Source organism: Syzygium oleosum, unplaced genomic scaffold, assembly GCF_021117445.2.
Source record: "Syzygium oleosum isolate NSW1041296 unplaced genomic scaffold, Sole_v2.1 Sole_v2.32, whole genome shotgun sequence".
NCBI lineage: Eukaryota > Viridiplantae > Streptophyta > Magnoliopsida > Myrtales > Myrtaceae > Syzygium > Syzygium oleosum.
The window spans coordinates 3,502,416-3,523,587 of record NW_026607516.1 but is presented as its reverse complement, the minus strand read 5'-3'; the positions used below and the strand labels follow the sequence as shown (position 1 = coordinate 3,523,587).

The 21,172-nt window shown below is 41.5% G+C and overlaps 3 protein-coding genes across 12 annotated transcripts; 1 reads left to right on the top strand and 2 right to left on the bottom strand.

Annotated features, from left to right (window-relative positions):
* Window positions 1–630: 630 nt before the first annotated feature.
* Window positions 631–1,794, top strand: LOC115687002 (uncharacterized). The gene has a single exon (XM_030612464.2). It carries the CDS (start codon window positions 1,028–1,030, stop codon window positions 1,550–1,552), a length of 525 nt encoding a protein of 174 aa, XP_030468324.1. The 5' UTR covers window positions 631–1,027; the 3' UTR covers window positions 1,553–1,794.
* A 764-nt stretch (window positions 1,795–2,558) lies between these two features.
* Window positions 2,559–8,669, bottom strand: LOC115686997 (CBL-interacting serine/threonine-protein kinase 9). Of its 7 annotated transcripts, none has more exons than XM_056304442.1 (15): window positions 8,334–8,669; window positions 7,692–7,754; window positions 7,387–7,458; window positions 7,159–7,266; window positions 6,970–7,044; window positions 6,437–6,490; window positions 6,220–6,345; window positions 6,061–6,150; window positions 5,823–5,960; window positions 5,581–5,688; window positions 4,874–4,990; window positions 4,720–4,776; window positions 4,132–4,206; window positions 3,251–3,318; window positions 2,559–2,852 (listed from the first exon to the last, which is right to left on the bottom strand). In XM_056304442.1, the coding sequence occupies exons 1-15, from the start codon at window positions 8,508–8,510 to the stop codon at window positions 2,846–2,848; spliced, it is 1,335 nt and encodes a 444-aa protein (XP_056160417.1). In that variant the 5' UTR covers window positions 8,511–8,669; the 3' UTR covers window positions 2,559–2,845. The 7 variants fall into 7 exon arrangements, with proteins under 7 accessions (XP_056160417.1, XP_056160416.1, XP_056160419.1 ...); XM_056304441.1 differs by having other exon boundaries at window positions 6,964–7,044; window positions 8,334–8,668; XM_056304444.1 differs by having other exon boundaries at window positions 5,823–5,945; window positions 8,334–8,668.
* Window positions 8,670–17,014: 8,345 nt separating this feature from the next.
* On the bottom strand, window positions 17,015–21,172 carry LOC115663521 (probable protein S-acyltransferase 12). 4 transcript variants are annotated; one of them, XR_008814810.1, is made up of 8 exons: window positions 20,732–21,170; window positions 19,980–20,223; window positions 19,618–19,709; window positions 18,954–19,080; window positions 18,759–18,844; window positions 17,941–18,006; window positions 17,691–17,820; window positions 17,015–17,385 (listed from the first exon to the last, which is right to left on the bottom strand). XR_008814810.1 is itself a non-coding variant. In XM_030585518.2 (7 exons), the coding sequence occupies exons 1-7, from the start codon at window positions 20,918–20,920 to the stop codon at window positions 17,269–17,271; spliced, it is 921 nt and encodes a 306-aa protein (XP_030441378.1). In that variant the 5' UTR covers window positions 20,921–21,167; the 3' UTR covers window positions 17,015–17,268. The 4 variants fall into 4 exon arrangements, 1 of the variants encoding a protein (XP_030441378.1); XM_030585518.2 differs by lacking the exon at window positions 17,691–17,820 and having other exon boundaries at window positions 20,732–21,167; XR_008814811.1 differs by lacking the exon at window positions 17,691–17,820 and having other exon boundaries at window positions 17,312–17,385; window positions 18,759–18,777; window positions 20,732–21,172.

Below are 21,172 nucleotides of genomic sequence, written 5' to 3'. Positions count from 1 at the left end.
TGTGGATAGCTTTTCATTTTTGAGCAACAGTCCATCCAACTTCCACAAAACAGGGCACCTCCCAAATATCTTCCCTCGTCCCTCCTTCCATCACCACCTTCGTACCAATCATTTCCGTCACGGAATGTCATAACTTACTTTGGATTTCCGTTTTACCCCTTCTGGGCCGTGACCATTCCATCTAGATTCAACCATAGTATGACTCAACCTTTTCTAGAGGTGGACCAAAATCTTACGTACAAATATCTTACGTATTCTGAAAGCATATGAACAAAATTATGATATGGGATTTCTTCCCTGTTCTGACCCTTTTTCTTTTCTTTGGATAAATCAACAAATAGAATAGGAACAGGACAGTGCCCGGGATTCCTCAGGTAATTCATCCCATACGTCCAAGTTTAAGTGACCGATGTGTCCAAATTTGGACCCTTTAATGTGTTTATGATGAGTTTAGAGGATAGGCCCAACAATATTATGATGCTCTTCTTTTCAGGCAAGTGAAGAGCCGAAAGGAATGAACGGAATGATGGCCTGCATTGACAACGGGAATTCTCACCTATCTCTTCCCCCACTTCTCCAGCCCCTTTTCTTTTTACCGTTGTCTCTTGTTTTCTTTCGCCCCGTGCAAATACTCTTTTTCTATTCTACATGACATGTGATTTCATGCATCGGGGCAAGAGAATCTTGAGTAATCGGTGTAGTAATCGGAGTAAACACAACGGCATAAGGCCCTTTTCAAATGTCAACTAAACAATAATTATGGATGATTAAGGCCAAGACTAGGAATATCAAGCAGTGCCATGGGGCCATCATCACACAATCCTGGTTTATATATAGATAGTCACAGAGAAGAGAACTTCTGTGTCTTTTGGAATCACTGTCATGGAGAGGAGAGGCCTCAGGCAGCAGCGAGCTCAGCCAACACGTACACATCCATTAACAAATGATCTCCGACTTCTATCCGTCTAGGATATAAGTTTGATCTGCTGCAAGCACAAGAAGTAGCTTACTTAGCTCGATCTGCAACATGGGCAATTGCCTTTCTAGTAAAGGGTTTCGGCAGGTCGAACAAATCGTAGAAGTGGCAACGACTGCCAGTGGCATCATGCAGTTCAAGGCACCCATCACACCGCAATGCATCACCAATGAATTCCCAGGTCATGCCATCTTCCGGAGCAGTGACCCTTTCTCAGGCCCTCTTCTTCACAACGAAGAGCTTCATCCTGGAGAATTGTACTACTTGCTCCCACTTCAGTCATTTAGGGGATCCATATCGGCTACATCTCGACCCAGCTACCGCATTTCCCTCGATCATCAGGGAATGATGCCCGGAAAGGCAGACCCTGAGGTGCTTCCTAGATACAACAGCGCTGGTGTGTGGAAGGTGAAGTTACTCATAAGCCCTGAGCAGTTAACCGAGATACTGTCTCAGGAGGCTCACACAGAGGCACTGATCGAGAGCCTCCGAACTGTGGCCAAGTCTGGTCATGTTGCTGGTAATGGAGCATCTTCCGTGGTAGAATCCGAGTACTGCAGCCTCTCCCAGAGTTAAATGGCGTCCTCCATGTGTTATGTTTGTTTTTATGTTTGTTTACTCTTCTTCATGTTGCGTTCCTCGAAGTAGCCCATCTTTCACTATGACTGCGGTGTAGGTAACAAATGTATCTACCAAAGTCACTACTTAGAAAATATCTCTGTGGATATTGGATAAGTCTAGAGGACTCTCGCTCTTTCATCGACCTACATTGAAAAGCATACCCAGCTGAATCATAGCCCGATACTTATATTATACTATCTCCTCCAGCTAAGAAGTCTCAGAAATTTCCCATTACACGCTTTGGAAGCAACAGAAGATATTATACATCTTGGTAGCCAAGTAAGTTTAATGGTGGAACATCACCAGATAAAATTGAGCATCCCCATTGAAGAAGCTGAAGGATAAATTGAATTTGGTATACTTTTACTATCTCTCTTAAGCATAAGAAGGGTCGTATGTGTAAGATGGGTTGTTGCAGAGTCAATCTTGACTACTAGAACTAGTAAAATACATTCTGTGGCTTAAATAAAACGATAGAAAGAGTCGTAAGAGCTACAAGAAGACAACGGTGCTGTTAGCAGTAAGTCGATTTACTTAATGGTTTTGAGTCTTTTGACTCAAAAATATACTAGTCTTTGCAGTAAGGGTTAATTTTGAAGCCTATGTAAGGATGATCATAGGTTGAATAGGACCGCTGTTCTAACTGTTGCCGTTCTAAGATCAACAATCATCCTCGGCCAAACTGAACAAATCTATCTAGGTCAACTCATGTTGGAGTAAGATGCTTGACATACAGAATTCACAGCAACTGTATCGGCAAGCGACTGAGCTCTTTAGCTCTAGCTTGTTTTCTGCATGAGTGAAAAAATGCTTGAAAGTTTGTATTTTGTTTTAATGTCACCGCGTGTCCAACACCAGTTGCCACTGATTAATCCTCACCGGATGTGGCCCAACAAAAGCAAGTCTCCTGACACGTAAGGCTCAAAGTTCGCCTTCATAAGCGTTCCTACCAAACTGAACATCAGGAAAAAAAATTCATTTGCTCTGACAATTAAAAAGAACCAGGCAGTGCCCTTAAATATGTTGGTTCCAAAGCGTCTTTAACCACTGCCGTTAGCTTCGTAGCAACCTGTCTCCCAACAGGAGAGAAAATACCACGATTTGCTATTCATCCACCTATTCACAATGCAATAAAAGCTGGCAGTTGGATCATAGAGTCAAATAATTTGTTATGATCAACAGTCATTGGAAATCCTAAGGTATAAGTAGAAGCCCTCCATGACGGCATCAATTGCACGTTTCCTTATCCTAGAAACTGTCAAACAAGGTGATATTATAGAAACCAGTTAAAAATACAAAATTATACTAAAAAAGAGAGTCAGAACGAGAGAGTGAAAAAAAAAAGAAATTTAAGAATCAAGATAACATTCAGCAAAGGTTCGATCTCCTTCACTAAAGATGGCTTAAAACCCCGCCGCTGACACAAGCTGCCCTGTCCTCCACACGTCCTTTTCTTATGCGGAATGCCAGTGTTCAGATTAAATGTGCACAGGGTGAAGACAAACAAAAACTTAAGCAACTGTATCTGACGGTAAATTTGGTCTGATTTCTGTGTCACCTAAACAAGGGTATTAAGAAAGAGTCAAGTTCTTTGATCCCAGCTGTAAATTCAAGATTTAGGCCGGAAGGAAGGAGAGAGAGAGAGAGAGAGACCTTAAATCAGCAGTTTCGTCAGATTGCCAAACTATATCCTTCAAACCCGACGAGAAGCTCTTATAGAACTGCGATATGGCACATTACTCAGCATATAAAATACTAGACATCATCACCCATAATTTATTCGTCTTATATGTAAAATACAGATGAAGTGTCGCACTTAAAACCACTTGATTATGGCTCAAATGTAAGAACTGGTATTCTTATCAGGGATACATAAAATTTGAAAGACTCCTCACCTCCTAAATATCATATGTATTCAAAATCTATTAAAATTATAGTGACTGGACTCCCATCTCATCATTAAATCACCAAAGCAGGAATTTGTGGAGTGTTTATAAAAGGCTTGTTTTAGAAAATCAATTTACTATAGTATTAACTCGAGATAAACTCCACTACTCATTCATGAGATCCGAATAATGATAACCAAGCTCCCTTGAAAATTTATGAAAAGGAAGTAGAAAATAGATTTTCAAAATTATTAGAAAATTCCCTCATGGAAACCCAACTACTGCTAAATTACCTCGATCATGCCTCAGTTGCTCCACTCATAAAAACAGATGCTCAAAAATAAGATCCAAGAAAGACAAATCAGAATCTGTTTAGAAAACTGTCAAACCTCATTAAAGAAAATATGCTCTTCTAAAAATATCATCTTTCACAAAAGTAACCTTGAAAGATTTTTCAAGACATGTGAGGCTTATAGTGGGATTACTCCTACCAAATTAGAAGTTTGCAATAAAAACTTATCAAGGAAAAAAAAAACTAACTTCATGTTGTTTTCTTTATATAGGTTAAATATGTCTGTCCCAGAGACATGATCAGCTGTTACTTCTATATGTTTCGAAAACAAACCAAACCGAAAAATAAGTACTTGCCTTATGAAACTCCAATGTGTCACCACCAATTTTACGAAGCTCAACCATGTGGAGTGAAGGAGCCACCTCAAAGACCTGGAAGTGAAGAAGACACCATTTCTTTAAATAATAAAAAATGACACCAAAGCTGCTACAACAGAAAGTATTGGCTAGTCTAAAAATTAGCATAAAACATTAGAAGAAAATGGATTACAATAGTCCTTCCTAGCTAATGACAGAATATATTAAAGGCAGAGACTGCATAAGCTACACTGCCATAGCCACTGAGCTTTGGTAAGCTAGAATCTCAATAAATCACGGCACAAGTTGAGATTCCCACGCTTATGCAAACCAAGTCAAGCAGCTCCATAACCATATTGAATGAGGGTGAACAAAAGAGTTGGTTCCTTCGTTACATTTACTTTCACAATCTGCCATTCAGGGGCGAGGGGCCCCCCTTGTGAGGGTTACAGTTCCACCTAGCTGTCACTTTCCCTACCTCCTTTGTTATGATGATTCAGCAACTTGGTTCTTTTAGAGTATAATTCCTATGATTCTGTATCTGAAAATCTCAACAGATTTACCTTACAAGTTATTAGGAGACCATACCTCTGTAGCCACGGACAGGTGGCCTTTTCTTCCAGTTTTATCACCCCGCAGTTTCATCTGCAATCATTTGAGAAATTAACAATCAACAATATTATGGGAAAATGAAGTACCACAAACATTGAAAATTGCAAGACGGTCTTTGCCAAGTGATTGCCTTGTAGTTTCTTTTATGAACATTAAAGCCCAAAGGCTTTGCAGTTTCCTCAATTTTAGACATGATTTCGTTTGCAGGGTGCTGAGAAGCAAATCGGGTTTCTCGCTTCACAAGGTCCTACATCAGAAGACCCAAGCAAAAAGAGAGTTAAACCAAAATCATCCAGCAACAGTAAACAATTACAGAAACTTCAGTGAATGCTGTGAATTGAGCAGATCAACATCAGACTTTCTATTCAAGAATCAAGCTTATACCTTCACTAGTCTATAGAGTGAAACCTTCCTCATTCTCAACTCAAACGCAACCTTCCCTTCCCTCAAGACTATATAGATCTCCATCTCATATCATACTTGTCACACAAGTTAACAAACAGTTTTTATGGGCACAACGAAGCAGTGGTCCGTACAACAGATACCACTACAGACTTCTCAAAAAATTTAAAAAACAATTGCCAAAAGGGTCATTTCCATAAGTCAGGTCAACACCCACTCAATGATGAGCACAAACTCAAGACACTATTCAACATGCGTCATGAAGCATAAACTCCTGCTCACTCATCCACCGTTCTGTGACTTCATCGATACACAGTTAGAAATGAATGCTTCGTTGGATATGATTTCATCTATGGAGAGGTCCATAGCACATAAGCAGTTTATAGAAATGAACAACGCGATTTAGCAGTTTGGCGCAATACCATAACCACGTACCATCTGCTTCTCAAATAAACTTTCGAGATTGAAGCTTTGTGACCTAGAAATAAGCTCAAATGCATTCATGGATTCAGGTCTCTCTTTCCTCTCTGTTACAAGATGTTCCTGGAGAAGAAAATGTGATAGCGGTAGCTAAGTATAAAAAGAGAAAAGTTTCAAATTGAAAAGACATCCATTAGCATGCTTTAGAAATAATAAACTCATTGAAGTATAGATACATGAAAAAAAAATTTCCTCACCTGTGAATCATTGAAAGCAGCATCAATGTCGTCAAGATTTACCTCCTCTTCCTGCTCAAAGCGAGGTGGCCTGTAACCCTTCTTGAACCATTCATCTTCCCGGATTTCAGGAATTGTTATTCGCTGAAACAGGTTCAACTTCTCGCTTTAAAGAATGAGCATACTTATCTAGTTAACCAGTCTCCTAAAGTACGAGTGTGAGAAATGAAAGAGGAAACTAGAACACGTCGGAGCTAACCGTGAGAGGACTTGGATCAAGAATACGTTTAATAAGATTCTTTGCACCAGATGAGAACCATGAAGGACATGCGAAATCAGCGTTGCAGATCTGAAAAGATTCTCATGAGTACAAGGACATATTTCAAGGTTGGATTTTGAAAAAATTGAATATCCTCACCTTTCTGTATAAAGCAATGAGATTGGCTTCATCAAATGGCAAGTATCCAGCCATTAATACAAAAAGAATTACCCCACAAGACCAAATATCGGATGATGTACCATCATATCCGTTATCAGTCAAGACCTGAAAAGGGAAATATACGTGCTATACATTAAAGGATACAGAAAAGGTCAGGAGAACTAGAGATGAAGCCTCTTGAGTTCGAGATTCAGACCTCGGGAGCTACATAATTCGGGGTTCCACAGGCAGTATGAAGCAGCCCATCCTCCTACACAATGGCAAAACAGAGAATATCTTTCCTTAAGCTCATAATATAGATACTCATCTTCTCTAGACATCGAACCCTATATTAGTTTCAGAAGTGCTCACTAAAGCAAAAAAATAGACCATGCATCATCATAAATGTAGAGATAATGATTTGTACAGACTGTGCATCAAACATAATGAAGTACAAACTAGACTTTGCTTCTTCCTACGGAAGGAAAAGCAAATTTTTAAGAACAATAAAGCTTAGGCAAGGAGCACTTGTAAAGTAAGGAAAGGCCATAGATTTTGCGTACACCAAAATCGCGTCCCCATATTAGCAATAAAAGAAGAAACTGATTTAGAAAAATGTACTGTAGCCCTGCTTTACCATTGCAGTCTCGAATGACCAGTGAAAAGCGATGAATAATGACCGAACACTGTAAAGACATATAGAAGAGACCACATAAATCTCAAGTAATAGATTAGAGTACTTGCCCTCACTTTCTTTGAGAAAGTACTCAATCCAAAATCCGAAACTTTAAGAACTCCATAGGTGTCTAGAAGCAGATTTTCAGGCTGCAACAAGAGCAATATTATATAGAAATGCTAATTAGAAGTCGGGAATATAGGACATGTACGAGCAAAATCTCATAAAAAGTGAAATCAAGAAAAAGGAAGAATCTCATTGACCTTCAAATCTCTATGGTAAACACCCCTGCTATGACAGTAGTCCACAGCATCAATGAGTTGCTGAAAATAGCGCCTGGCATCATCCTCTCTTAGCCTTCCATGTTTTGCCTGGGAGTTAAACATAACACCATGTTAGAAGTTGAGAATTTCCCTAATCGCAGGTATGGAGGTGCTGCACAAATGTTTTATCTTAGCAATATGAGGCCAAGCATTGATACAATTGCTTACTATTTCGTCAAAGAGCTCGCCACCATCAACAAACTCAAGAACAATGTAGATCTTTGTTTTGCTGGCTATGACCTGTATATGCGCAGAATGGAAGACATTTGTCAGGTGCTATTCACAATGCAAGTATCTTAGTTTCGAAGCAGCGATTACTGTGGGCTAAAATGGGCACGCAACTGCATGCTTTAATTCATGATTGGTACGAAGATGAAAGCCAACTGAACCTGTAAAAGCATACAGTGGCAAATGCTTGGAGCAGAAGTACCATACTTCACTGTGAAGGAAGAAAAAATGAAGAGAATGAATACCTCGAAAATTTTGATAACGTTTGGATGCTTGATCAGCTTCATGGTTGATATTTCTCTCTTTATCTGTCCAAAAGAAACAAAAGCAGCGGAATCAACAATTCCTGAAGGTTGGGAAAGTGCTGTGAGACAAAAATTGAGAGCATGACAGCAAGAAAAAAGAAGACCATTGGAAATAAGAAATCGTGGCACAGGTAGGCAGTATGAAGAATTTCTAGGGCAACTCCCCATCATTTCTGGTAATCAGAGACGAAGCAGATGCAGCCAACTTAACAGCATATTGGTCAGGGTAAATTCAACTTAACCGCTATCTATCAGAAAGAAAATGCTCCACAATTGCCTTAGAATGGATACGGATGCGGCGGGTCAAAGTAACAAAGAAATTCTGAAGATAGTATGTTTCCGAATGCCTCAACACCAACCAAGACCGAAAAAATAAAAAAGAAAAGCAAAGGAAAAATATCGAGACGGTCTCTGCAGTGGACAAGCATTATGGTTGAGTTTGACATGATGATATCAAGGTTCCATTCAACGAACGCATAAGCGATGAAAGAAGTAACGGCATTGGATACATGATGGGTGGTATAAGAGCTGCACGGATCAGTGTACGAATCGGTACAAAGCGAGAGAGAGAGAGAGAGATACCTGCTCGACCATCTTATGACGGAGGACGTGATGGCGGTCGATGATCTTGATGGCGAAGGAGTCGCCGGAGTCGAGGTGCTTGGCGAACTTGACCTTGGCAAAGCTGCCTTCCCCGATCGTCTTGCCAAGCTCGTACCTCCCCACGCGGGTCCTCGTCGCCGGTACCTTCACGCTCATTTCTCGCCCCCCAGGCTGTGACCTTCTCGCCTTTCTCTTAGATGGGTGGACACCAGAAGAGGGGAGAGGTGGACGGGACAGGAAGGCGAATTGCAGGGCACGAGTAAAACGGGAACGTAAATCTCTCTCTCTCTCTCTCTCTCGGAAGGGTGGTGGCCCCGTGTCTGGGAGATAGATAAAGAGAGACGATGACGATGACGATGATATCGATGGTGTGGGTGGAGGTGAGAAGGTCCCACCCGGCTATTCGTCTTGGAATTTAGCGGTCCTAATCCCCCTAGTTCAGCCAGAGCATTGTGTAATTCCAGGAAAGTAAAAACTCTCACTTAGATTTGACGAGGCTCATCATCAGATAAACGACCAACTGTTTTCGACAGTGCGGATACAACAACGTATGACGGTTTGATAATAATGCGTCTCCGTTCATGCGGGCTGACGCACACACGTGTGTTCCCGAGGAGACTCCCCCCAGTCAGAGAGAGACGCGAGGACCACAAATGCTCCGTCCACTTTTGTGCGAGTCTTTGTATATCTCTCTTCGATTCTCCTCTCCTCTTTCTCTTTTGACCATATATATATTTATGGAAAATCAGAAATTTCCTTATCAGAGAATATTTTTACAGATATTAGGGATATTATACCATATTTCCTTATTTGCTAGGATAGCTGATTAATTATTGATTAGATTATTTGCTTTATTATGCATATTCTTCGAGTTTAATATCCTACCCTAATAAAGTATAAAGGGGAAAATTATCCAACAAGTACTAAACTCATTGTACGACGGCTAATTTAGTCATAAATCTTTTGATAAGTTAGTAACTAAGGCCTAAACTTTTCAATTGTGCTAATTTAGTCCTCAACATTTTGATAATTTATCAATTTAGTCGTAAACCTTTTAACGATTTGCCAATCAATTTTGATCAAAAATCACTGACTTGGCGGTCTAGAAAAAATACAAAAAAAAGTCATAAACATATTACTCTTGTACCAATTCAGTCCTAAAACTTTTGACAACTTGTCAATTTAATCATAAATCTCTCAATTGTGACAATTTAGTTCTAAACCTTTTAACAATTTTCTAATCTAGTTCTTCCATCAAATTTTGACGAGAAATCATTAATGTGGCACGGCCAGCATTAACATGGACAATTCTTGCAATTTTTTTTATGGTTTTCTAAATTTTTATATAAATTTCTCGAATTTTTTTCTTTTCCTTCTTCCTCTAAATGGTCACGGGGCCTGGTTGATGGCCGACAAGGTCGACCTCGAGCAAAGCTTGCCCTTTCTAGCATTGGCTAGGCTCAACCCTTGCCCAGACACTGGCAAGGCCGACCTCGCCTAGCCATGGCAAGGGTGACCTTGCTCAACAATAGTGAGGTCAAGCCTCGCCAGGGGCGGGTGAGGCTTGCTGAGGCCCACCAACCAGCTAGAGGAAGAACGGCATGAAAAAAAAAAAGAAAGAAACGAAAAGGAAAAAAGAAAAAAAAATTCAAAAACTTTATTAAAATATCATAAAATTATTAAAAAAAATTTATAAATTTTGTCCACGACAGCGCCAATTGTGCCAAGCCACATAGGACAACTGGTGCTGATTAAACCACCACGTCAGTGATTTCCAGTCAAAATTGGCCGAACTCGAGGTACCCTTTCATTCACCCATTACTTTGGAGAAAAAATGATTTTCCTGACAAACTTAAAATGGCTATTATGGTATCTAACCAATAAGTACTTAATAGCTATTGAGTTTCCCACCAGAAAATTTATAACTAAATTGGCAAGTTATCAAAAGGTTTAAAACTAAATTGAAGATTTATGATTGAATTGACATAAATGCAATAGGTATAGAACTCTTTTTGTACTTTTCCCACTAAGTCTAGTGAGCGTTGGCCATCCTACGTAGCACAGCTGGTGCTGACGTGGATTATTTTACATTTTTTTTTTATTTTATGAATTTTCTTTTTCCTTTTCTTTTTCGTTTTTCTTTTTCCTTTTTTCCCTCTGTCAGCCATCACCGGGCCTTGTCGATGGCCAGTGACCTCAGGCGAGTCGCCTGCCCCAACTAGGGCAACTGAGGCCCCAACCATGGTCAACGAAGGGAAAAAGAAAAAGAAAAAGAAAAAAATTATGTAGAACGGCCGGCTCTAACTAGACCACTAGATTAGCGACTTCTGGTCAAAATTAGCCGAAATGACTAAATTGGCAAATCGTTAAAAGATTTAGGACTAAATTGACGCAATTGAAAAGTTTAAAACTAAATTAGCAAGTTATGAAATGGTTTATGACTAAATTGAAGATTTAGGATTGAATGGCCGCCATATGATAGATTTAGGATGTTTTGGATAATTTTTCCAAATATAATGTGAAGTCAATCAAGTCCTAAACCTTTTGCAGTTGTACCAATTCAGTCCTAAACCTTTTTTTTTGCCAATTCAGTCCTAAACCTTTTGCAAACCAGTCAATTCAGTCCTTTTGGCCGGCCGGCCGCTGACGTGGCCGCCGGCCGGCTGACGGACCGCCGGCCGGCATCCACGTGGCAATATTTTAATATTTTTTTTATTATTTTCGAGTTTTTTTCCTTTTTTCTTTTTTTTTTCTTTTCCTTCTCCCCCCTGGCTTGTCCTGCCAGGGGGAAGGCTCGTCGGCGAGGGCCCAGCTCCGGCGAGGCGAGCTGGGCCCTCGCCGCCACTGGGCGAGCTCGCCTAGCTCCGCCTCGCCAGATCTGGGCGAGGGCGGAGCTCGCCCAGCCAAGGCGAGCTCCGCCTCGCTGGAGCTGGGCGAGCTCGCCCAGCGGTGGCGAGGGCCCAGCTCGCCTCGCCGACGAGCCTTCCCCCTGGCAGGACAAGCCAGGGGGGAGAAGGAAAAGAAAAAAAAAAGAAAAAAGGAAAAAAAAATTCGAAAATAATAAAAAAATTATTAAAATATTGCCACGTGGAAGCCGGCCGGCGGCCCGTCACCGGCCGGCCGGCCGGCCGTCGGTCGGCGCCGTCAGCAAGGACCGGCTTCAAAAGGTTAGACGAATTGCCAAAAAAAAGTTTAGGACTGAATTGGCACAATTGCAAAAGTTTAGGACTTTTTTGATAATTTTCCCCAAGTAAAAGTGTAATCTCTATTCTATTCTCCTCCATCGAAGATCCTAAAATATTTACATCCATCGTTTCCCATTTGGCCTCCACAGGCTTAGTAGGACTGCTTTCTTTATAATTACCGCCTTAGCCGCGCCACTCCAATTTACTTCTTCTTTTTTCTGGATCTTTATCAGTTCAGTTACCCTCGTGATGGTGAAGAATCTCTTCAACAACCCATTATTTCCGCATTTAATGCTGTTCTTCTGGGCATAATTCAATTGCAACTACTCCTTCCGCAACAAATAACTACTTTAAAACTTGCATGTGCGGATGTGTGCGCCATTTGTTTCATACGGAGAGGCTGATTAGAAGGATTGGGCTTAGGAGAGAAAAGGACGAGGAGCTTCAGATCAACACCTCGCGTTACTGTGTGGAACGTACCTATTGGTATGTGCGCACCAAGTTTTGACCTCCCAAAAGAGAACAAAGAAAGAGGTAAAAACAGAGGAAGGCGGTAACGTCCTTGGGGATTCTAGAAGAGAAAGGGAGAGAAGATGCGCCAAAACGAACGAGGAAGCATACTAACATCATACATAACATTACATGTGGCGTGGCCGCCCAAATGAGTGATGGAACTTGGGCCATACTGTACTGTGCCCCAATAATTGAGAACGTCCAGATCTCTTTATCCTCGGCTGACCTCGATTGATGAGATGACTCTCTCTCTCTCAGAGTCAAAGATGCCCCCACAAACAGACAAGCTCAATCGAGTTGAGAGGGAAAATATCTGTGGTGATGCCAATCCTTCTTCCTCGGTCGTGTTATGAATCATCTGGGGACTTCACGTTGGGCCTTTCGTCCATGCTCTGAAGCCTAGTTTTGCATAAAAAAATACTGGGTCGTGGGTGATGAAGCTCGTCTTACCTGCTAGATTGGGCCTACGCTGGGCAAACAGATTAAAAGGTCCCATATTGGGCCCCCTGTTTCTTCATTCACCATGAGTAAAGATGGTGGAAAGTGCGCATCGTCATGGTCTGAACACATATATAATACCTGAGGAAGCTACTGGACAAGAGCCAGGCAAATGCTACGGACTACAAAAATGCGGCCTTACTGCCCCCAGAAGAAACTTGCACCAGTAAAATTTCTACCTACGCAGCTGATTCGAATGGTGGAGGTCTCACCATTCCAATTTGCGTTGAGTGCACGTATGAATGATTTGAAAGAAAAATCTCCGACATCGAAGGTCTAGAGTTGAAAAAACGAAAAGCAATTCAGGATACGTAGTTGTTTATAACCTAACGATTTAAGCTTTTGAGTGAATATAAGTTCAACAAGATTATCAATGGATTCATCTTATGGACTTCCTCTTAGATCACCTCGTTACGAAGATCCTAGACTTCTATGGTGTGTTACTCAAAAATTTGTATATTCGTTTGTGTATATTTAATTATGAATAGATGACCCACCTACCCAACTAATTCCCATTCCAGATTGCTGCTCTCTAACTGTTCTCTCCTTATGTCCAAAAAAAAAAAAAACTGTTCTCTCCTCACTTCTATTCGGGATCACCTAGAAAACCCGAGTGCAATCTCCAAATTAAAGGTTTCCTAAGTTCCCCAAATAAGTAATTGGGGTCGATCATACTTGCAGATGCCGAGGTTCCAATCTGGTCCCTACAACGATACCTCATCCGTCGTTAGGGTGCACATATGTATGAAACTAGATTGGGTTGAATCTTATTCGAATCGGGCTTGAGCTCCCTCTTACCGACTTTTTGCAATGATGAGGTATACTGACTTCGTCTACACATCCTGATGCGTCCTAATGCACACGCAACAAGTGTAAAGATAATTACAGAAAAGGCGAAGATAATTTATCTATCGCATCCATGATTAGAATGACAAGACTGCAAAATTTCTATAGGATAATAATCAAGTGGACAGAAAAGCAATGTGAAATTGATGAAGGTTAACCACATTTTTCTGTTGTTACACATGGAGGACTTGTTGCCATCTTACTCGAGATAGTACATGTGCATAATTAAGCTATGTATCTTGTTTTTTAAGGGCGAAAAAGGCCGTCATATACTATTCTATCCCAATACGGTATGAATCTTGATTCCAAAGCCTTGCTACAACAAGAGATTGGTTCTATCACCAGCTAACGATTTAGCTAGAGCCCAGTGGCTCGGCCAGTTATTTAATTGCCTGGTGCCGGTCACTAAAGTTTTCCAATAAGTAAAACGGTCAGATAATTTTCACCGTGAAAGGAAAGAGGGGATCGAGCATGAAGCCACCAGTCTACGTAGGATGCTCTAGTTGGGCTCGTCGATTGTGCACTTGGAACTGCTCCTAGAGAAGTCCCCTCTCAATTAGACAGCTTGGATCGTTAGATGGGCTGTCGTAGTGAAGTACAAACTTGTGGTCTTGCTTCAGGTATCGTCTCTTCTTCATAAATGGCACGTCTAGAATCGATCAGTCGCTATCCGTTTCACATGCACAGGTAGGCAGATGGAGCTTATAGGAAGAGAGCTGTGTCTTGGTAATACCTCCAGTGTGAAGTGCAAAGCAAATGCCCACTTCTTTGTTTGTTGAGTTGATTCCAAATCCATCAGCGTAGTTTGTTATTTGTCAATTTAAGCAGCCTCTGGACGAGCGAGAGAGAGATAGAGAGAAGCTAGCTATGTACTGCGGCAACCACAGAATGTTATGGTATAGAAAAGAAGGGTGGAATTTTGCTTATTTGTGAGACCATGTCAATGTCAGAGCCATCAGAAGAGGCCTCCACGTCAGAGGAACATGTAACATTAGGTAATATGCATTATACAATATCTAAATAAGCAGAGGAGAAGAGCTGCACCAGATAGGTCCCCAAGCATCTCTCCGTGGCGGGGGTTGTTTCAGTAAGACTTAAAAGCGGCTACGTAATCACTTTACTTGTTTATGCACGTTGTTTTAACAATGGACAACTTGGATAGAAAGGCACGCTTTGCCTTAGCTGGGTCGCTCAACCGGACAGTATACAATTACTTATTTTTGTGCTTTTCTAAGGTAGCAAAATCCGAAGGTATTATTATATTAATATATATACATTCTTCCTCTTTGCCTTGTTTATATCCCTAGTTTAGCACTGGCAAACAACTGCATCCTCTCTCTCTCTCTCTCTCTCTCTCTCTCTCTCTAGAATACATATACAAAAGCCATCTTCAGCAGCGACATAACACAAACAAACTCAATATTTCTCTTCATCGTATTCACTTCTTCGCACTTAGTATTCATCGTCAGGACGTGCAAAAAAGCTAGGGGTGGAGGTCGCATAAGCCGCAACCTCATGGGATCATCTTCATCAGAGGAAGCTGGGAAGAAGGGGAGGAGGTGGATTGGATGCGGATGCGGGTGGGCATTTGCCGTGAGCTTGGCCGGAGGATTGATGCTGGGGTGGTGGGAGCACCAGTACCACCCAAACAACCGTCAGCTCTGGATGGTGCCCGTTGGCCTCATCCTCTTCCTCACTCCTCTGTTTGCTTGGCTCTCCCTCGTCATATCCGACTTGTGTTCATCGTCTTCCCCTTCCTCTTCCTCTTCCAAGGATCATCACCCTTCATCGGTACCACCCCCACATGCCTCCATTGAAGTTGCAGTTGCGGGTGCGGGATCAAGCCCTGCTTGCGTTCGATAACTACATACAGCTGGGCGTCCAGTCCACGAAGGTTTTCACTTGTGTTGAGAGTGTACAAGCAGGCCCTTACAGACTCCCTCTCTTATTAATTTCTTTACCGGTGAGAGAAAGCCTCGTTCCCGGCTCGCTCAGTGATTCGGCAACTCGGCAAATTACCACGGAAATGTAGGATTTCAATCAGGACAGCCGGCGATGCTTGTCCGTATGCTATGTAGCCTAGAGAAGGCACGGTTTGATTCCCTCTCTGTATGTACAATAAGAGACCGTAATCGATTCTCCCTATCTACCAGCTCTCCTCCTTCATTGGTTTCATCATTTGAAAACAAAATAATACGGGCATTAGGTCATCATAGGCAATAATTAGGCCACCCCCTCAACTTGAGCACTTTTCCATTAGATATAACAAAAAGGAAGAAGAAAAGAGGAAGAAGGCAGGTTTTATTCTTCATCTAGCTGGACAAGATGCACACTGAGCCTTCCCCAGTTCAGGTTTTATGCAATGATGGTTTTCTGGGGTTACCCACCGGCCATACCAATAAACGATCCCCCAGTTATCATCCAAGTCTTTTATATTGTTTACTTTGTCATTTCCTAGAAGCCCACGTGGCTTCTCGCCATAACTCCGCCTTCTAATTTTATTATACAGATCATCACATATCAAACAATAATTAGATCCGGATCGAATTCCCAGAAAAAGAAAAAGGACACGATAGCTTTCACATAACTTCCCACTCTGTGGCCGACTATGTTCCGCAATCGTTCTATACAAGACACGCCTCCATTTTCTTTTCCTACAGTGCGCCTCATTTAATTCCAACAAGGAGCACGAGAATTATCAATCCAAGCAGACAGAAGTACATGTATAAAAGTCCTAATGCAGGAAACACTAGCAATAAGAATTCGCGGCCATATGGGGTTAGGATATCCTGGCCGGGTTCCGCTTTGGGAAGGAGAATTTCCAGAAACCATTTTATTATATCTACCCTGATCATCTTGCTTAATACAAAGAGAATGCAACATAAACAGGTCGAGCTCATAAACACATAAGATGGCCGTCTATCCTTATTGTACAGATGACACACATCATATTCAACATGTTTGCCTCCCTTGTAAAAAACTGGCTGGCCAGAGAAGATTTTAGTAACGCGTGATTTCCAGGCAACTTAAGTGAACCTCCCCGGGTTCATCCAATTAGAAAGTAATGAGAAGGATGGGGAAAGAAAAGACTGCTCTAAATTCATCCAACTGTATAAGTTGTGCTGCGTTAGTAAAGACCTCATGAGTCACCGACCAAAGGGCAATTTTCTTCACTTTAACCATTCTCCATATAAAATACCAGTTACCCTCAAGTATTCTCCACAGAATATGATTCACCAGGATGATGTCACTGCAAACTTAACACAGGAATCAGGAAATTTGATTTTTGCCACGACATCCGCAGCTCCTAGGCTTGCTACATCAATCCAGTTCAAGGGCACATCACTCACGATGACAGGATAGCCATATTGCACTTGGATTATTAAAGCCCTACAATAAATAACAACTTCGAATCCTGGTATTAGCCTGTCCTGCTGTGTGCAATCCTGGCAAAGCTGAGACCACTGATTGACTCACGGCTGATCCTTTCCCAAAATATTGAAGTTCAAGTTTCACTGCTTCCTCCCTTGCCTCATGTGACTAAAAGATCACTTAACATCAAGACGAGCTACAACTAGTGCGTTATAAATCACAGCATTCAAAGGTACCAGAATCAAGTGGGTAAAATATTACTTTCAGTACGTAATTTCCATTAGTTTCTCGCTTTTTTTTCTTTTTTTCAGCTGACAGCCTGAGAACTTCAATTCAAACATTCAGATGCATCACCCGCTCAAATGAATAATTTGCATCATGGAACCAATATTCGAAGAAAGAATGTACAGGCAAACCAACAACTCACGAGATAGGATTGTCAGCTCCATTCTAGCCATTTAAGGGCAACATCTATGACCCCTGAAGACTGATTCAGACTTCTACACCTCAACATCAGAGCGAGTTGGAAACTCTAGGCCATGAAGTGCAGGTATTTTTCCCAAATCCTCCTCTGAAAGTAATGGAAAGAACCACAGTGCTTTTTTGGTGCCAAAAACCTTCACACAAACAAAAATCAAGAGTATGAGCCTGAGAACTCAACGAAAAGATCAAGACATAATTTGTACCTGAAGGAAGCTAAAGAATCCTGGTAGAAGATAATATCACATCCTAGAACGCAGCATATCAATGAACTTTTAGGAACATTTCTATAGGGGCCAACTTCTTCGACTTCTTATCTAACAAGTTTCTTCATTCTACCATAAGACACCAGGGAAAGGAAAATCTATCATCTACCCTTGAAAGATGCCCTCATAATCACACATCTAGAAGTCATATCAGAGAAATCCAATTAGTTGATTACCTCCCTATAAATTTTCATCTTTTGGCCAACATAAGAGAGGATCCAACAGCTCTTTTCCAATTTTAAGGAAATCTCATAATGACCAAGGGATAAAATTGCTGAGCAACAGTTAACACCATTGATAGAATGACTGCAATTTAAAAGTGAACACAGTGAATGCGAGAGGCATATGCACATGGGCATCATTAGACATAGCACATGATAATTTGCAATCTCTAGCCAAGAGAAGATCAGAGTTAAATGCTATCACCTGTTCGAAATTCTTCCTCCTGCCCAAGTCATACTTCCACCTTACCCCTTTCTTCTTCTCATAAACCTATAATGTCAATTTCAGAGGGTCATGCACACCCATCGGCAGAGATCAATATTGCGAACATGCTTACTTGTTCTTGTACCAGACTTCCAGCAAAAATAATAAGGTGAATGATTCATTTCTTGCTTTGCTATATTTTACTGGTCATAGTACTCCATAATGATTATCCAAACCTTTAGGCAATTGTGTTGATTAGGCTTCTGATCATTTCACCGTCCTAAACTTTTTCCTTTTTCTTAAGTTGGAACAGCAGACCTTCAATTCAAACATTCAGATGCTAGGAAAAGGTGAAAACAACTTCAGACACAGCGACATTCTTTCAGGCACATTGTTTCCTAGTTCCAGAATCTGCCAATCTTTGGTTCCTTCCCACAAAGCTACAGATTTTGCAAATTCATTAACTCTTAATATAATGTTGATCATAAAAAACTCTCAGGTAAGCCTTCTTGGTGGCAACTTATTAATCCCTCAGTTGTTTGCACTAAAAAGTAGACCAATTAACATTCCTGCATCCAGGATATACATCTAGTTAGATATGAAGTTAACATACAACATTACAAATGCATTTACCCGAAACTACTAGGCGTAATTTTCTAAGTGGCTAAGGTCCAGTACAATTTCAAGGACAACAGTCTGTTTAAATTCAATTTACATGCTAATGCAGAAAACATCACATATAAGCATAACTCAGTTTAACAAATCAATTGTAAATCAGAAGGAAATATAGAATGAGGAAGACAATAACTTTTCCTCACCTCTATGGAAGTGGTGTTGCTGAAAACAAGAGACCCGTGCATAACAAGGAAACAAAGAAGACTCAGTGCAAAAGCTAGATTAAGAACTGCATCAATATACAAACTCTGTAATTATTATACGAAGTTGAGAAGATGTACGTAAGTATGAGATACAAATTCAGAAAACCAAATTGATCTCGCATACAAAGCACTTACCAAATGCCACGAAAATAACAGCCAGTTTGCCAGGAGAGTCGGAATGATTCTTGGCTTCACTAAAGAAATCGATGAAACTTGGAAGCAGTACGAAAGTATCCATTGTTGTCTCCAAGAAGGTATACAGCTGACAAGGCCAAATTCAAGTCATGAAATACCAATCTCAATGACGGAAAAGAGGAACCATATTGCATATCATAGAAAAATTCCATGAATGCAGAAGACATTTTTTTACAGTGCCACCAGTCTTGGTTACTTGTGCCCAGCATCTGCTTGTTATATGAAAAAGAGATATCGCGCTCTATAAGTATCCTTCACAAATATAAGGGATCATGAAGGTCACAGCAGTAGACTAGTACCAGCAAGATAGACCAGAAAGGACATCCCCTGTACGATCAGCAATTCAATCTTCCAGAAAGTTTATCGCAAAATATTTCTCCTGTGTTACTCGAATAACCATAATCTTTTCTAATACAAAATAAATCACAATGACTTCACCACCACAACAATCTAAAGCACACAACCTACCCGCTACCCAAATGTTCGGCAAGTCCAGACAAAGATGTGATTAAAAAGCATAAGGTTCTGCTGACCACCTTCTATACATGAAGTAGCAACTATCATCTAACTCTAATTTTCAGCATCGAAAGCAAAACAGCAATACCAGGAAAAGAAGAAAGAACTTGTAGTTGCATGCACCAACGCAATTCACAACCCAAACACAGTGGTGATCCATCTTAAGAACGCATCTCTGGCCTGCAGAAGAATAGAGACATGTTACTTAAGACATTGAAAAGCACCATAGGCAAGATGGAGGCAACCCACAAGCACCATCATAATACACGGAATTCTAGAGCAGGAAGAGATATTATTGAATTGCTTGAATACATCTAGCAACAGCAGCATTCAACTATTTACCGACTCTTGCTCCCAAAAGTTCCTAAATCCCAAAAAGAAGAAAAAAAAAAAAAGGAAAAAAGGGAAGCCAATGTTGAAGATCAAGATGACCAAGAGCGAAACACTCACAAATAGAGCAATGGTGACACCGAGGCGGCTTTCCATTTTGACAACGAATGCAGAATCCCGAAGGCGGTCTTCCTTCCAATCCATTTGAGGAAGGCCAGGTAGAAGCTGACCCTGAGGCCTCATGTGGTAAATAAGAACCATCACCCTCAAAATTCTCTTCGTCCCGAACCGGTCTCCAATTCTCGGGGACTGAACCTGGATCCCTCAAAACTACCATAAAATAGCTCCAGGATAACAGAAGGAGCTGCAAAACAAATGGCCTGCTATATTAAGCAAACTGAGTGACCCTACCACACACCTGCCCTACAGTCTATGCTATCAAATGGAAATAGCAAAAGTTTAAATAAAATAACTCATCGCGCAAGCTAAGAAAAGGAGACTTCTCCACCTAAGCTATAACTGTCTTGGGCAACTGGATTCCCCCTTTGTTTTTTTTTTTTTTTTTTAAAACCTTTTCCTTGCTTTCTGATAATAACAAGCACCTCCAGTTCCAGTGGTGTGAAGAGGCATGCCTCCACATTTCGAGCAATCGCAGCACCCAGCTCATACACTTAAGCTAAGATGCTGCCACGATGCATCGAACTGAGAATATATCCAACCATGGCGCTAGCTCGAACACACTCAGATTTTCCAGCTACGTTTGTGGCCGTTCCAACACACGCGCTATCGCCTATCGGCGAATAGAGAAACAAAATGAGCAAAGAGAAGGAAGCGAGGGAGAGAGAGAGAGAGAGAGAGAGGGGGGGTACTACCAGGAGGTGGAAGAGGAGGAGGAGGAAGAAGGCGAGGAAGGAAGAGAGGCCGCCCTGGAGGAGGCGGGGACCCCAGGTGAGGAGGACGACGGCGTAGTAGGAGACGACGACGATGGCGAGGACGAGGAGGATCATCAGGTAGCCCAGGAACTTGAGGCCGGAGCAGAGCTTGAAGAGGTTGATGTCCATCGCATTTCCGCATCCGCATCCGCATCCGATCGGAGACGGAGGAGGAGGAGGAGGGAGCGGGAACCTGCTGCTGGTCCGGGACGGGAACAGCCGTTTCCAGATATCGCGAGCCAGAGCTCTCCGATACCGATACCGATTCCGATTCCGATCCACCCACCTACTCGGAAGAAGCTCGAGCTCCGACGAGACTTACGTATCTCTCTCTCTCTCTCTCTCTCTGCAACTCCTTCCCCAATTGAATTGATTTGATGA